At 44.6% G+C, this 17,403-nt stretch overlaps 1 protein-coding gene across 1 annotated transcript in view; it reads left to right on the top strand.

The window, feature by feature from the left end:
- The first annotated feature begins 1,916 nt into the window (after window positions 1-1,916).
- The window catches only part of DNAH1 (dynein axonemal heavy chain 1), a 73,190-nt gene continuing 57,703 nt past the window's right edge, over window positions 1,917-17,403 (top strand). The window contains exons 1-13 of the mRNA XM_050712807.1: window positions 1,917-2,183; window positions 2,754-2,826; window positions 5,195-5,369; window positions 6,464-6,620; window positions 7,461-7,593; window positions 8,555-8,725; window positions 9,242-9,494; window positions 10,717-10,874; window positions 11,689-11,900; window positions 12,927-13,225; window positions 14,225-14,375; window positions 14,940-15,133; window positions 16,477-16,702. Coding sequence (XP_050568764.1) covers window positions 1,917-2,183; window positions 2,754-2,826; window positions 5,195-5,369; window positions 6,464-6,620; window positions 7,461-7,593; window positions 8,555-8,725; window positions 9,242-9,494; window positions 10,717-10,874; window positions 11,689-11,900; window positions 12,927-13,225; window positions 14,225-14,375; window positions 14,940-15,133; window positions 16,477-16,702 — 2,469 coding nt within the window. The remainder of the gene's footprint in view (window positions 2,184-2,753; window positions 2,827-5,194; window positions 5,370-6,463; window positions 6,621-7,460; window positions 7,594-8,554; window positions 8,726-9,241; window positions 9,495-10,716; window positions 10,875-11,688; window positions 11,901-12,926; window positions 13,226-14,224; window positions 14,376-14,939; window positions 15,134-16,476; window positions 16,703-17,403) is intronic.

Below are 17,403 nucleotides of genomic sequence, written 5' to 3' on the forward strand. Positions count from 1 at the left end.
ATAGCTTTTTGAATTGGTTGGGTTATGGATTCTGGTCCTAAAAGGTAAAAGCACAGTGAGTCATGCTGCTACCTCCGCCCCTTCTCCTGGGAGGGATGCTCAGGTGATGAGGCAGGAGAGCCACAGCAGGGCTCGTTCCGCATTGCTGCTGTTCTCTGTGCCGGTGCAGCCGGCAAGGAGTCCAGCAGCGATTCATCAGGAATCCTTGGATCTTGGCTGATACCAATCAATCCTGCTGGGCTGCTAAAATAGATGTGGCCAGAGCATAAAATAGCTAATAAAAACAAAATCCTCCATGGAAAATTCATTCTTCAAGGTATGAGGTTCCAGTTGCCATGCCAAAGAGAAGCTGAGAGGAGAAGGATTTGAGATTTTTCTAGCTTGAAGGAGGGGAGAGAGTATTATTGATCTCATCTCCCAAGCCTCTGCAATCTGTTCGTTCACTCTGTGTCACTTAAAGGATTCGCATCATGGTAACCTTGATTTATTATCCGATTTCTTTTTTGATTCAGCCTCTCAAAATTGTGCACTGGCGTGAACCTACAGTAATAAACCCACACAGTCATTCCCTCTTATCTCAGGCGTGCATGTAATGCTTTCTCTGCTATGTGTACCTGATTCATTCTTGCAGACAGACAGCAAGGTGAATTTTAGAAAAAAAATCTGATCCAGAGTGTAGACTGGGCACAGTTTTCACTCTGTCGAAGAGCAGAGCAGAGGGCATGGCAGGAAGGGGCAGCGTGTCGTCACCTCACAGTCAGAGTGGGACCAGACAGGTACACACCAGCAGTGGCCTACAGGAGCAGGTGAGATCTTTCTAAGGATTAGCTGCAGCGAGCCAAACGACTCCCACTCAGCATCCTGCTGTGGTGGCTTGGCCTCTAGAAGCAAGCGAGGCAGGTGCATGAGTCTTGGGAAGGGTGCAGGATGCAAATGTACTCACGCAGGGCTAGGTGAGGACTCCGGGTCTAGCCCTGAGCAGGAAGTAATGAATAAGCCATATCATGGTCAGAATAGCATCGAGAGACTCTGCAGAGGGTTTTGACTCATAATTTATAGGAATAAGCTATGCGGCTATGTGTGCATGGTTCTGTCAGCACATGTGTGTACAGGCTGGAGGGGCTTGTGTTACTTTAGCTGTACTAATTAGTGACACCAGTCATCTCCGTGTTTAGACAAGCCTAAAATCAAGGGTTGCATTATCATCATGCCAAAAGTCCGAGGGCTGCTCTTAATTAGTTTCTCTCAGTGCATGAAGGTTTTTATAAAATACAGCCATGCAGCTGTGATACTTGCCTGGACTTGCAGCTCCTGAAGTGGAAGAATAGGAATTATTTGTGAGCTGAGATCACCAGCAAAATTATCGCCTGCAGGAGGATAGAGAGGGGAGCTTCTGGCTATATTTTAATATTCGTCAGGCAATACTTAAACATCTCTCCTGAATTATTTAAATGAAAGAGTCAGACCTCACATCGGAGTCGCTGTGTTGGTATCTAGACTGTAGCCTACTCCCACTGGAGTCAAGTGTGACAAGGTTTTTAAGGGGGTTTGGTACAGCAAAAGTAGCGCTTCTGTTGTAGTCCTAGTTTACTCAAATCCTCCTGGCAGCCTTCTGCTTGTTGCCACAGATCCAGGAAGCCCCTGCTGCTTCAGGAGAGCAGCTTTTCATGTGCATACTGTAGGCTTTTCCCTCCAGAACCCATGTGGAATAATAAAATGTTCTCTTTCCCCAGGGTTAGTGAGCCAGCCAGCCAGCCATGTGAGACCAATGCCCCCCAGGTCTCGAAGGCAGCACTTGGTACCAAAGCAGGGGGCTGAACCTACCTTGTTACCCACTCATCTTCTTAGCAAGCCAACGATATCCAGCACAGTGGGGGGGTGTGGAGGAGTGCCAAGGATGGTGTTTAACAAGCTCGATGTCTTTTTGCAGTAGCAAGCCCAGGGTTGCATCGCAGCGTTGTTCTCCTTGGAAGATGGATAAAGCAACAAAGGATTTGATGAAATCTCTGGGTAGTAGCCCCAAACTTCCCTGTACCAGTGGTGAGGCTTCATGCTTGGACTGCAGCCCAAGAATGAATTTGTTGCTTCCTGATAGCTGCAACAAGGAGGCAAAAAAATACTCAGCCTTTAGACAAAAGACTTACTCTGATGTCGTCACTCCAGGAGCCTCCAGCATCTCAGGGGTAAGCGCAAAGAGCAATTCTTTTTCTACCACTGACCTTAAATGGCAAAAAGTGTACCTATGGTGCACCTGGTGTGGAGAAATAAAACTTTCATTCCAGGTCCTAGCCCTTCACTTTGTTCAGAGGCCTTTGTGCAGGGCCTTGACCCTTACAAAGTAAAGCCATAAGGCTCTTCCTGATCACAGATGTGCTGCTCTCCAAGACAGCCCCAGCCACTGAGGTCTTCATGGTGTTGCTGGGTTTAGGATACCAGCGCAGCAGAGCAGACCTGACAGAAGATATCTGGAAGTAAAACCCTGGTGACTGCCTGCCTCATCAGTCCACATTTTAAGTTGACTTCAGGCTGCACTTTGATGACAAATTCCCTGCTTCTCTGTGTGTTGGACTGAGGTTCCCAGGGTCGTGTGCCTCTCTGAGCCTTTTCTGACTTATTAACAGTCTCATTTGTCCCTAAAGCTCTGGTAAAGTGAGTTTTATTGTCTCACCATCTCTTCAGACACCTAAGCCCACCCTTCCACTGTGCTATAACTGTGCTCTGTTATCTCTGACACTTCCCTCACTGTATTTCAGGATGTTTGTGGTGCCCCTCGTATGTACCATGCTTTAGTAAAACAGGCGGACCTCGAACAGCACACCCCTAAAGGTAAATATACTGAGAGGAAAGGTGACTTGGCAAGAAGCAGAGCCATGAGCCTTATGGATGCTTGTGCTGAGTGTGCCGGGAACGAGGCTGATCATTATAGGTTAGTGCACTGCTTTCATTCTCCTCTCAGTGCCAGGAAAGGTGCTGAGCTGCCTGAACGTCCCATGAAAATGAGTTTCATGTAGAGGTAGAGCAATGTTGTCTGTGTGGGTGGTAAAACCATACTCCCTTTTCTCCTGGATGTAGCCACCCCCAAGGTTCAGGGTGGAGTGCATTGCTACCAATGGGAGTTTGGTCCCAAGATCCCATGTGGAGTTTGGCATATGACATTCAGCAGTGCCATATGCCAGGAGAGTGCTGAGTTTACGTGCGTTGTTGTTGGGTGTGGAGCTGGCAGCGCCCCTTCCCTGGTTATCCAGAGCAGTGAAATGGGACCTGCCCTCTAAAACCATATTCGGGATCTGGGTACTGTAGCCAAAATCATCCTCCTCTCTCATTTATTCGTTCTGCATCCAAGTGCGCCCCCGAGTGCCTTGTTCTCTCTTTGATGCAAGGGATCATTGTGCATACTGAGCTGCTGGTCCCACCTGCGCACGAGAGCTTGTTGTCTCATGGATGCTCAAATACAAGCACAGAGCATAGCTGAAAAGTCTGCTGGCACTCTCCCTGCCCCTAGAGCATTCCTGGGGGTATGGATCATAGGCTGACAGCGAGTGGGGAGAAAGTGTGCATTAGAGAGGATTTTAGTCTTAGAGAGATGGTAACTATATATACACCACTTTCCTGTGCTTAGAAGTGACATTTATTTTCATGAGTGAGGACAAATGATTGCATCCTCAAGTGAATCTTGACAAGACAGACTCATCCCTAACAAGTGCAGACAGATCTCTATTTATGATCTGCTGCTTCTTCAAGGGGGAAGAAGCTATCGGGCTGGAAATGTAAATGCAAATGAAACGCTGAGTATTGACATAAATAGTTGATAGTGCACAAAGTGCCATGATGGATGGTGCCGTGGATTTTGCAACAATGGAGTGACAAAATTGGAACAGCAGTGCTCCCTGACAACAAATGCAAATCAGGGCCATTCTGCAAAGACCCCAAGTGGGAGATGTGCATGAGGCTAAAGGAGCAGTAGTAAACCCTCTGCATTTTAGGGATTCCTCAAAATTATCATAAGCTTGTATATTGGTATGGACAGTGCAGATGTTTAGGATCCTGTTTATTCCATGTGAGGAGTCCTTCCTAAGAGAGGAGAATAGAGGGAGGAGTCAGCTGTCTTCTTGAGTCCCTAAGCAGGCAGTGTACAGCTACAAGGGTGCTGTCGGGGTCCGCTTAAGAAAGGCAAACAAATGACCTTATTAGAGGACCCTCTCAGGGTCAGGAAATATGTCTGGTTTCAGCACTGTTGGCTGCTCTACGCCATTACCTTGAATTTAAGGGGTCTCAGCCCTGATGTGGACAGAAGCACTTGTTGCAGGGTGAAGGACTGGGACCAAAGCTTGACTTCCACAATACACACTTAAGAACCAGAACCTTAAGTTTCTCCTTGGTCAAGTGTGAAAGTTCATCAGATGAAAAGCTCTCACTCCACCAAAATCTATTTTTTGGCTCAGTGTTCAGCTCTGTCTAGGGAATAGTGCTTTTTAAAGCTTACATGCAATTACTTAATTTAGGTTAAGCTTCAAATTCCCAGTTTGCTGCTGTTCTATTATTTGCAGCTTGTTTAGCTATACAAACAGTTTGGTTTATTTATGGAGTAAATGACATGGTTTAATTTCAGCCAATTCTTGGAAATGCATACTTTTTGCTTAGTCCACATTTCCATTGAGAACATTTGGCTGAGTTGTGAGATTGTTAGCTGTTTAACCCATTTTTTTCTCACACCACTGCTGATGCGAGTAGGAGGTTTGCTTGAGCAAGCTACAACTGAACCTTGCTCTCAGAGCAACCTGGCAAAACAGGGGAATCCCACCCTTTTCTGAGACTGAGGGAAGCCATGCACTAGAGACAGAACCTTGCCCACAGTCACGTAGAAAGTCTGTAGCAAAGCTGGGAACAGAACTCCTCCAAGCCAGGTCAGTGTACTGCATGCTAATAAGGCTCATTAGAGTCAGTCTCAGGCTTCTTCTGTGCCATCATTTTAATAGTGAAAAAACGTAATGACATGTTGCATTGGGCAAAAAGATCTTCCATCTCCAAGGCATTAAAGTTTGTTTCCCCTTTGCCTGTTTGATTTCTCTCTCACGAATCTAGTGAAGCAACTTCTGCAGATGACCCGGTAGGTAGCACAGTGCTCCTGTGTGTGTGGATATAAAGTGGAGTGATGTGTGGTGATTTCAGATGTTTACTTCTCTTTGTCTCTTAGTCACAACCTTCAAGATGCCTGAGGACTTTGAAGGTGTCCTGGATGCGCAAGTGACTGGACCAACCACTAAGAACCTCATCAAGTCAGATTTCCCAGTAGGGTCATTTAAGCCCAAAGTGCAGATTGCCTTCCAAAGGCTTCCAGGGCGGTGCCCTCAGAGGATTGAAGTAGAGAGGTATGTAAGCAGAAAGTGGCTAAAGACTTCATCATGGAATGGGCTCAGCAGGTTAAGGTGTTGATTCCTGCTTTTATGAGCTGGCATATAAAAATCCCTAGGAAAATACTGTCTTGTAAGGCAGTGGTGTCCAAAATGGAGTGTGTGGACCCCAGAGGGTGTACAAGACAATCCACTGAGGAGCAGTAAGAAAATATTTTTGTACCATTAATAAATAAAATTAAAATAGTGTTTATTTAATCTTTTTCTCATCCCTTTTTAATTTATATTTTTTGTTTTGTAATGTATGTAATATATTAGTACATGTATATAATTTATAAATAAATAGACATGTATGGGTTAGTGTTAAAAACTTTTTACTGATAGAGGTGCATGATCAGAAAGTTTGGAGACCACTGCTGTATGGGTTTTATATCACTTCTGAGTGCTCAGACTGCACTGTTAACTGAGAATTAGACTTAAATAATCATCTTTGCGATAAAAAAGCTTCTCAGTTCCTGGTTCTTCCTGGCCCCAGTGCTCCTTGCAGTTCTCCTGCTGCTTGTCCCTGTCCTGCCAGTTGAGCCAACTGAATTGTGGGTGTGGGAGTTCTTGACATCAATGATGCAATCTGCGTTTAAGGGGAAAAAAAAAAAACAAAAACCACCCACCAACTAGTAAGTCATCTTGAAGAAGAAAGCAAGCCTTGCTGCTGGAAAAATTATGTAGAACAACCCTGGTAGGATCCACAAAGAGCAAAACGTGTGTGCACTAGGTCCCTGAGAGTGCTCTGTGATCCAGCTGTTCTCTGCCATTGTGAGGCTGATCCCCACAGCAGTTGTTTTGGACTGAAACCAGATGCTTTTCCACATTGGCTCAGCTCGGTGTACACAGCTGACTGTGGCAGTTATTGTTGGCAACGGCAGTAGGCTGGCAATGGAGCCTCCTGCAACCCTGCTCTCGGTGTGTCAGCTTGTCAGATTTTAAAGCTCTGATGACCTCTTATGCCTTCTGGTAAGCCTGCAACATCCCGGTGCAAGGATGTGCAGAGTTATAGGTGTGGGAGCCCTTCTAGGTGCTTTAAATGGTTATTTCTCCTATCCAATTCAAAACAGGAGAAGAAGGCTATATCTCAGCTTCGATATTGCTCAGCTCTTGGCCAGTGAGGGGATAGACTCCAATCAGCTGATGCCAAGGCACCATGATCCTGAAAATATGCCAACTATTGAGGAGAAAAAAGATCCTGTCTTTCCTACCTACCTCCCACTAGAGGTAAGAAAACACATTTAGCACTTGTGATCTCATTGCTTATACCACAGGATGTTTTTGAGAATCACAGGACGCTTAGTTGTCACTGATATGACAAGGAATAAAGCAATGCTTTGGAGCACTGGGCCCTGTCGGATATCTACATGATGGTGAGCATCTTCCACAGGGCATCCATAACTTCCATTAGATCCTCATTGATGATGTTCCACATTGTCGTGTGTGTTCAAATAAAAGGTATTGTTTCATGTTTCCTTCTGGATGCGATAGTCAACGGTATTTTTGTATGGAACCTCTCCAGGTGGTGGCCTCTCCCTTGGAGAGGACTAGAGGTGCAGATATTGCTCTTTGGGAGAAGACTGTTGATCAAAGATCAGCACAGCTTTTGTGCCTTAACTGTTTTTACTTTTTGTAGCCTGTTTAGGAACTGCAAACTTCTACAACTTCTTCACGAGGGGGAACAGTGGGGCAGGCACTGATCTCTCCTCTGGTGATGGTGATAGGACCCGAGGGAATGACATGAAACTGCATCAGGGCAAGTTCAGCTTGGATATTAGGAAAAGGTTCTTCACTGAGAAAGTGGTGGGGCCCTAGAACAGGCTCCCCAAGGTAGTAGTCATGACAGCAAGCCTGTTGGTGTTCAAGAAGTGTTTGGACAACACTCTCAGACATATGGTTTGATTTTTGGGTGGTCTTGTGTGGAGCCTGGAGTTAGACTCAGTGATCCTTGTGGGTCCATTCTAACTCAAGATGTTCTGTATTTTACTTCTTCTTTCATAATTTTGTACCAGGTATTTTCTTCTTTCTGAAACAAGACTTAATTTCACTCATGCCCTGGCTTTTTAGATATTTGACAATGAAGAGTATGACTGTCGAACACCAGAAGAGTGGATCTCACTAGGACTGGAGCCAGGATGTCATGATAGAAAGCCAGTGCCTGGAAAAGCACTTTTACCTACAGATGACATGCTGGGACATGGTAAAGCTTGAATAAGTTACTGTTCAAGTGAGGCAGTGCTGACAATTATGGGCCCATTTCACAGAAGGGAACATAGATTCTGATGAATGCAGCTCTGAACAGCAGAAAAACAATAGCTCATTCTGACCAGGTTAAAGCAGTCAGAGCAAGAGACCAAGGATCTTGATGACTGTCAGTCCTGCCCTAGACTGACTGTTTGCACATTTTATAAATAGTCTCTGATTTTTACCTTCCTGTTTCTGTGCCTGGAATTCAGTACAGTCAAAATTTTGTTTTACTGATTTGTAGGCTGAAGTTAGCTTGAACATATTATATTCTGCCTGGATTTCAGGAAAGATCAGAAGTCAAGTGTAGTTTGCAGTGAAAATCCAAGGGGTAAATCTGGGGTATATTAAATGATGTGAATGTATGTTGTTTTCTTGTCACCCAGAGCCTTCCCAATGAGAAGACATTACTAGGTACACCTATAGTGGAGTCCAGTTGTGACTGCAGCTCATATCAACACATATGCACTAGCTTTAGAAGCATAGGAGCTGGCACGAGTACTAACTGCAGCTCTGGAGTAACCTCCGGAGGCTTGGCTGGCTGCAAAACCAAAATGTCTAAAAGCTAAGCTGTGTAAATTCTTGGGCAGCCAGCATGTGATGGCTGATTTCTGCTTGCTGTTTGTGTGCAGCTGCCCTGGGGAACACTACACCTGATCACACCCCAGAGGAGGGAAATGGAGGGCTCTGGTGTTGCAAACAATTGGCAATGCTGAACAGTGAGACCTGAGTTTGTTATTTAGCTGATCACAGCAGAAATGAGATTGACAGACTGAAGCTAGTAAATGGATTTGACTGTAGCCATACCACTCTTATCAGAAAAGTGCTTGCTATAGCCCTCTGGAAAAGGGCTAAAAATCCCCTAACCCGTTAGTTAGAAAAACTAACCATGTTTTAATCCTTGATTCTTCTCTCAGAGGACCTCAAAAGCCAGAAGTTAATCTACAAGTGGATTGATGTTGGTGTTCTGGATTATGACAAGGAGACAAAGCTTTACTTGGTCCATAAGACAGATGAAAATGGGATGGTGCGTGATGAAGAAGGGAGACCCATCCTCAATGGAGGAAAAACTCCAGAAGGTGTGTTTCAAGTAAGGCTTTTGGGGATCTGGCATATATTCAGAAAGCCAGTCCATTACCCACACTAGTCCTAAGCAAAGATGGGAGGGATGTTAAGAAGTCATTTAATCCTCTCCCTGATACCACTTTTGATATGTCTGTTTAACCTGTCCTGAAAAACTTCCAGATGAGAGAAGTCCATGCCTCATTTTGACAACCTATTTGAGGGCTTCCCTGCGGAGATGCCTTTGCTTTTTCCGTCTCTCATCTTTCCTGCCTTTTTGACAACTTAAATATCAGTCTTTCTTGGCCAATGTCATTTTGAAGGGGTTGTGGACAGATTAAGATGAACTTGCACCTTTTGAAAGGCTTGGAGATGCTGCTAATTCCATGCTCCTTGCTTCTTGCTTTCCTCAGAATTGGTCCCTCATTTTGATCTCCATTAAGCCAATGCAGTTACATTGTCCATCAAATGTTGTCAGCACCACAAGTCATTCCGAGTTGTGTTCCCTGTAGACTTTTGTAAACTTCACTTTTATTTCCCAGGAAGAGCCCCACTGCTGTCATGTCAGTACTGGGTGCCACGAGTTTGCTTGCTATTTCTGGCTGAAGATCCTCGAGTGTTTGCACAGCGGGTAGTTTCTGCCAACAACTTGCGTAAAAAGACACAGGCACTGATGCTCTATCACCTGTATGTGGACTGCATGCCCACAGATGGACTAAATAGCATCAGCAAGAAGAGCCTGGGGAGAATGAAGCTGTGGGCTCTGCATACTCCCAAATTGAAGAAGGAGAAGAGGTAAAATATCAAGTACACGTCCTGTGTCTCAGCCTTCAGCCCATTACTGTTGTAAGGCTACACAGGGATACAAAGTGGGTGGCAGTTGAGGCAGATCCTGAACAGCCAACTCATAGCCTCATTTGGTTTCCAGCATGTGCACATCTCTTGCCCAGAATGTCATCAGAAGTAGGTAGGATGGGAGGCCCAGTGACTGTGCAGGATGGGGTGATCTGGGTGACGGAGATAGACTTCACGTGCAGATCCACTGAGCCGTGCTTACACATGCAGTTAAGTGGCCTTCAACAGCAGAAAGTTGGACAGAAATGGCCTGGTTGACCTTGCTGTCTCCCTGTGCTTCCAGTGCACAGATCAGTCATTTTTGAATTGATTTGCAGACCAACTGCCTCCAGAGAGTTGGCTGTTTTTTGCTGGTGACAATTCTACTTGTTAACAGCTCCAAAAGCAAATCAAAAGATCTGCACAGGGTAAAGCAAACAGAACGTGAGATCTCCACCTGGATATAGTCGAGTGTCTCTCTGAGATGCAATTCGTGTCAGGAAGGCGTTTTAAGAGTTCCTGGGTTGATGAATCATAAGCCATTAGTGGTTTTGCTGAGAATCAGCCATGACTGATTGCCCTGCTCAGACAGGAAGGTGTTAGGGTCCATACAGTCCGCAAGCCTAAACAGAAGTGTAGGAGAGTAATTGGTCTCTGTGAACAGAAATATAGGCACAAAGAAAAGTACTATGTGTGCCTGAAGTGAAAGATGATGATTTCCTAGGGTAAGCAGAGCAGGTGTTCAGCACTTATACACATGTTCTGGCTAAGGAAGCTAGCATCAAGAGGTGTTCAGCGGGAGGCAGTTGGGAAGACGCTCCAGATAGCCCTGCTTCTCCAGAATTGCCAGCTGGCTTCCTCAGCTCTTTGTTATTAACCCTCCCCTCTGTAATGCTTCTCTGTTTGCATGCCCCCAGTAGAGATTTTGCTTGGATATGAAAAGACATTTGAGAAGGCTGCAGTCCTACTTCTAGGTCCCCATTTACCTCCATCATTAAATGTCGAGTTGATAGCTTTGACGGCTGTTCTGTTTTCTGCACAGCTGTGCTAATACATTTAGCAGTAAGTGAGCTTCTGGGTTAGCAGATCCAGGAATGAGTGAAGGATACATCTTGCATTAAAGCTACGGACACACTTCTGCTTAGACATAGTGGGTTATCATTGTTCCCGTGTCTTGTAACAGAGTGTTAGACTGTATGGGCTGTCTGGAGAAAGAAGTGAGATTAGACTATGAGCGCACCATGAACAGGATCATCTTTGACAAAGTCGTCACTTCCAAACCTCAGACATTTTCTTATGTCACCCTGCCAGACAAAGAGGAGAAGAAAGTACCAGAGAAAGGTATGGGATGCAGTGGAATAGTTTGAAATTGGTGTGCTTATAGGATGTCTGTCTATGATAGGTTTGATTCTTTGTTACAGAAACTCTCAGGTTCACAATGATGATTAGGGCTCATAAGGGACAGCAGGAAGAGATGATATGAGACTTTTGAGTATGCTTGCTCTTTTTTAGAGTGTATTTGCATGTTCGTGTTATCTCAGTATAACACATTACCATCCATCAGCTAAGCTGCAGTAAGTCTGCACCTTTAATGGCACCAAATGCATGGCAGTATAATTAACTGTCTTTCACTCTGCACTATGCTAGGGCTGGCTGCCTTCTATTTGCTGTGCTCAGCTGTGGCATACTTCAGGTGTGAAAGAAGTCAGGCTCTTTTATGCCCTCACACTGGAGGGAAATGATCACATAAAAGGGATGAGGGGAGGGGTACCTTGTGCACTAAAATCTTCTGAAAATTGGAACACCTTGAGGTGGTTCAGAAGTAGCTTGAGATGATCCAGCTGTGTTCTGAAGCCTCAATGAGAAGATTCCACAAGTCCTATGTTCTTTGTCTTGGAAACTTCATGAGCCAAAACCTCAGGAATGTCAGGGACTAACAGTCCCTCAGCTCCTAATGGGAGGCTGCAGAATGTCTCTGCTGCAGGGCAGACACTTTCATTCAGCCATGTGATGAAACTGCTTTCATGATAAGGCTCATGCACTGGAGGAGAGTCCTTTTAACAAGCCCTACCCTTAAAGGGAGCTGTACTCTTCCTCTATAACAGAAACTGAGTTGCTGTTGCAAGTAATAATGTGTTCTTTTGTTTGGTGCCAGGGCTCATCTGCATCCCAGACTACCCTTTTGGCAAACAACAAGCAGACTTCAATTTTGTCTCACTCCTGACCAAGCCAGAAGTTATCCTTGTCCTTGCACAGGTTCATGAGGAGTGCAACAAGGCAGCTACTACGTCTCTGTTTAATTCAACCTTAGCCAAGCATGTCAGCTTGGAGGAGTTTGAGGAGATCCAGATCCAGACCTTCACCCAGGTGAGGGAAGCCACAGACCCCCTAGTCAACATCAGCCAGTGCTGTCCATGCTCTTAGTTCTGTGTTGAACGAACAGCCACATAGGGCTGCACAGCCCCTCCTCTTCCCTCCTCATCTCCTGCAGATTACAGTCCTGGCTGGCACTTACAGGTTTCTAGTTTGTTTTTTTTCCCTATCCCTTTGGCTGCAACGCACAAGATTCTTCCTGAAGCACTCATGGGGGTAGTGCTTTTCTACACTCTGTTGTTTATGTACTTAATTAGATTACTCTGCTTGCACTGTTAATAGACAGACTAGGACAAAAAATTGCAACTCTGTAATAACTCTCACCAGAAGATTTTTGTGCTCTCTAAATGAGGACAGCACTTTGCACACTGGGTATGGCCATGCAGAGTAGCTACACATCTTACCAAGGTTTATGCAGTAAGTCAGTGGCAGAGGGCATATGCCAGTCCTTTCCAGTCCCATGCTGTTTCAGCTAGGCAGTGCTGTCATCCACTCGGTGACTGAGAGTGTGTTATTGTACACAAGCAGCAGCTGCCTGTGGAGCAAAAGTGACACTTGGTGGTATTTTAATAAATTAAAACACTGCAGGTTGCTGCTGCCCTTGGTTGCTTCCCTCCTTTCTCCTCACTTGTCAAGAGAAGACGATGTTATGTCCTTTACTTGCTCATCATACTGTCTACACAACTTTTTATAAGGGACCCTGACACAGGCAGCTCCAGGGATACTGTTCTATAGAAAAGAGAACAAAAAGGAAAGACTATGTATAAAAAGAAAGAATAGAGCACTCCTGCTTTTTCATATCAGGCTTTATTTTGTAGGTCTTTTGTCAGTGAAGATGTATAGCAAGTCTTCGGTGCCACAAGTGTATGTATGGATTTGTGAGTTACAGTATTAAACAGTTACTTTTCACAGAGAAAAGTCCAGCCGTCTGCTGGTCCAGCAGGTCCAGCAAACCTGGCCATACTGTTTTCCTGTCAGTCCTCAGAGGATTACACAGCTTGCTTTGTTTATTTGCCCTAGGTTCAGACATTTCTCAAGGATACTTGGATCAATACTCTAAAGACTGCAGTAAAGAGCAGCCTGAGAAATGCAGGCAAAGGCTGGTACAACCTGGAACAGAGCAATTGGGATATCTACCAGATGTCCAAACTGCATAAGCTGATGAAGCGCATCAAATTCATCATGCAGGATTCTGTGCGCAGTCTGGTCCAGAAATCACTGGTCAGCTTCACTCAGCTTTTTCTGGATGCTTGCCATAGTGTCCTGAATTGCTCAGAGGACATGGAATGGGGAGATGACCTCATCAATAGTCCCTACAGGTAAGGAAGGGAGAGAAAAGAAGGTCAAAGGGTGGAAGGAGCATAAAAGTGCCATTGTCTTTCAAATTACTGTTTTTGCAAGCAAGTTTTGAGCTGTATGGGAGCTTTAAGATGGGCTGTTTTCCCCAGCCCTCCATCTGACTGAGACCATCTGTGAGACCAACACATAGCTTGCTGCTCTGCTAGTACAGGTTTCAAGTTGCTGATTTAATGATGTGAGGCACCCCAACAGAACCAAGGTCTGCTACCTTTACATCCTGTTCTAAAGATTAACTGCTTCCAGCATCCTGGAAGGAGCGCGTAATTACTGCTAACTTCTTTTTGGAGCCCAGGAAGAAGAATACCAGGAAGCATTATGGGCGCTAATTCCCCTCATTCTTGGGTTAAAGCCCAGGATTAGGATCTGTCCTGGAATCTCTAAGGAATACCAAATTCAGGCTGTCATTGTGCCTAGGTTTTTTTTTCCCCCTGGAGTATTGATTTAAGGATTTCTATCCTTTGTGGTATTAAAAAACGAAGGCTTAGAAATTGAAAACAGGAGGAAAAGGAAAAAACCTGCCACTCGCATGAGGCTCTTACTAGAGACCTCGTAATTAGTGAAGTCTTTACACTGACTTCAGCTGATCCTGAGCTGTGCTGCTGACATGTGAAATTGGGAGATACTCGATATAATTTCCAGAAGGCATTTTGAGAGTATATTGGAGATGCTGAATGTGGTTCTTCAGTAAAGCTGCTCCAATTCTCAACATAAGGTTATGTCTTTTGGGGATACCGGTCATGATTGCCACTTCCTTCTTAGGCAGATGAGAGGTCTCAGTGTCTTTACAAAACGCTGCATTCTGAAGTTACCCGTACCTTCGTCTGTATGGAGCAGTCCTCCTTTCCTCTGCTTTCATCTCCTATCCAGTAGGCAATTTTAGTATCAACACCACTGCAATATAGTTGTGTGCTGTTTTCTCAAAAAACATCTGTGTTCTTCCTCATCTCTTCCCATTGCAGGCCTCAAAGGAATCCAATCTTTGTAATAGACCTTGTCCTAGATGACGGTGGTGTTCATTTCAGCCCCTCTCTGGAGAGCTTTGAGGAGTCCCTCCTTTCTCTGTTTGACAAGGGAATACTGGTGACTCACACTGTCCCACAGCTGGAGAAGGTAACTATTCTGCATCAGCTGTGATCCAGCTGTGCACATCTCCCCAGCACATTGCAGCTTGGCATAAACACCCACAAGCTTGTACTGAGGGAGAGAGCTGCGGAAGTAGGTAGCTAGGAATCCAGTTTAGTTAATTCGGGCACGGTGCTGTGCTAATGCAGCTCCGTTCTAACAGTGTTTCTCTGTGCACTGCATCTCTGTAACTATTCTGCATGGTTTCTATCTCTTCTTTGGGTGCTGCAGGTTCTGTGGAGCCGTGTCCTAAGTAGCCTGGTTGTCCAGAGCGCATGGCAGCTAGTAAAAATAGATTCATAAAGAAAATAGCACCTTTTCCAGTGCCATTAGTGTAGTACAGATCTCTTCTGCATATGCATCCTTCTCCCTGTTATTTTGAAAGACCCATCTCCCTAGATCTTCCTTCTTTGGGGAATAGCTTAAAACTGATAAAACAATTCCTGACACAATTAAGGATGGTCTGCATGACTTCCAAAAGAAGCTGCCTCTCCTGTCGGGGCCACAGCTAACTCTGCTAGTCCTGAAAGACCTCTCTTCTTCCTCTTCCAGTATGTGATAGAGAACATACTCGTCACGGGCACACCCTTGCTGGACTCAGTGGGCTTGCATGAACCAGAAGTGGAAGAACTACGTGAGACTTTGTGGTCTGCCATTCAAAAGACACTGATCCTTCTCCAAGCCTATGCCAGGAAATACAAGAAGTTCCTAGAGCTCAATAACAATGATATCCAGTACTTGCTAAAGTAAGTGGTATCTCACAGGGGTGCCTCTGACACAAACACAAGACTTTTTTGAAAGCTTTTGAGGGGATGTGTGTGAGAATGCGGGACCTGATATGAGCCCCCAAATGTGTGTGACATGTCTCAGATGTTCGTATGTTAGATCAGACATCCATCAGAGGCAGCCTTCTGCCATGGGCAGTGGTCCATGCTTTCAAAGGAAATTGATGGCGGCAGAGAGAATTTCTTTGTACCTCTGACAGCAGTCACATTCCTGACATGTTTGTAAGTGTAATTGGAGATATTAATGGCCCTAAAAATGACTTATCCTGTTTGAAAATCTAATCAGCATACTTGACTCTGACTTCAAATAGTGTCTGTTCAGGCTGATAGCATTCTGTAGAAAGTAATGTTTTCTTTTGTTTCAGCCTCATTGTTTTCACTGCCAAAACTCCTCTTCACACCTGTGCTGTCCTTTACCCTCCAGTTACTTTAATGGTCTTTTTCTGGTGCCTTTGTTTTTTTCCAGTCAGTCCAAACCGTTGAACTGAAGCCGTTTTTCTTTTGTTATTACAACTACAGAAATTTACAAATCCCATCTAACAAGTTTCTGTGTCTTCTCAGAAATCATTGCTTCCTAATCTTGCCCTGTTTACACCAGTGCTTTCATTTTGTCTCTCCCTTTCCTCTTGCCTTGATACCTCTCTCATCATTCTTCCACTCCCTTTCTGCAGTTAAATTATTTTTTGCATGTTTTCCTATCATCACACCTGTAGTGCTCTAAAATCCATTGCAGATTTGAGACTGTCCCTTCCCTTTCTCCCCAGTAACATTATCCAGCTACATACCAATTTGATGTCTTGTACATGTGCCTTCTGTAACTGGGGGCCTGTATACCTTGCTACGTGTGTGTGGCTGTAACGCAGGTAGGCACAGGCAGCCTGGTCCTCTGCTTGGAGGTGGAAGCTGTAGCAGTGAAGACAGTACTGCAGAGCCTTCTGAGCAGGCTGGTCACCCATCAGTGGACTTATCTCTGCTAACATGGTGGACTTTACACTGAAGCCCATGAGATGTCTTTGCTAGCGCTCATGTACTTTACTATGATATTAAAAACACCCCTCACTTCCTATGTGGACAAATCTATGGCTGTAAGGTCTAGAAGGAGTTGACTGCCTTTCAGTCTGCATTTGCAGAAGTTGCATGCATTCAAACAGATGTATGTCTTAATAACTGTGAACACACAAACATCGTTCGTTTCATGTGTTGATCATTTAGGTGGACATGTCTGGACATCCTTCAAGCAGCAGGGATGTTCAAATAATTTTAAGGTCTATTCTACCTTTTTTTGTCGATGTTTTTACTTACAGAGACTACCAAGAGCAATGTCCATCTGCTCAGGATGTAATGACCATAGTAAACACACACTTGTCTGAAATGGAGAATCTGGACAACTCTCTGCCTACTTCTATCGTCATTGGTCCCTTCCATGTCAGCGTAGAAGGTGTTAAGCAAAATTTGTCCAAAAAATACAAAGCACTTGCCACTTCCATGTTGGACTTACTGGCTAAAAATCTCCATTTGCAGGTGGAGAATGTAAGTTATGTGGTTCCATATTGCCTGTCAGTGTCCTGTCTTGTCCTTCTGCTTTTGAAGTCAGTGTGTTTGTGGGATGGCCAAGAGGCAACAACTGAGGCTTAGTTATTGAGAACATTCTAAACATTGCGTTGGAGTTATTAGTTAAAAAAATGACAAGAAGGGTGATGTGCAGACTGTTGAATATATTATGTGCCTGAAAAAAAATCTGTTGAGATGCAAGTCATCAATACCCTACCGTCTTATAAAAAAAAGTATCTGTGGATTGAAAAGATCTGTCTAGTAGACAGCTGGCAAATCCTTCTCCTTGCTCTGAAGATAACTGAAATATAGACAGTTGCATCTTTCAGAGGTTTGTCTAAATCTGTTTTCGTCATCATTTCAAACATATACCTGCCATTCCTCTTCCTTTATTTTTTTTTTTTTCCCCCAACCTCTTTTCACTCGACCTCAGATGAGGTGGGTGGAGCAAGACTGTGGAAAGAAAAAGAACGGCACTGTGTACTCATAACTTTAGACCACCTTCAGAGTCGGAAGTGGGTGGATCATGACACGTTTTACAGTTTGACCATTAGTGATTAATGACTTGATTTTTAAAAGGTGTTGCTTACCTCAGTTTTGGTTGGCTCAAGTGGGGGGTTATGAGCTCAGTACCGTAACAACCTTTGCCATTGCTTATTTATGGAAAAGATCAGTCTTCA

Source organism: Cygnus atratus, chromosome 10 (genome assembly GCF_013377495.2).
Source record: "Cygnus atratus isolate AKBS03 ecotype Queensland, Australia chromosome 10, CAtr_DNAZoo_HiC_assembly, whole genome shotgun sequence".
Classification (NCBI taxonomy): Eukaryota; Metazoa; Chordata; class Aves; order Anseriformes; family Anatidae; genus Cygnus; species Cygnus atratus.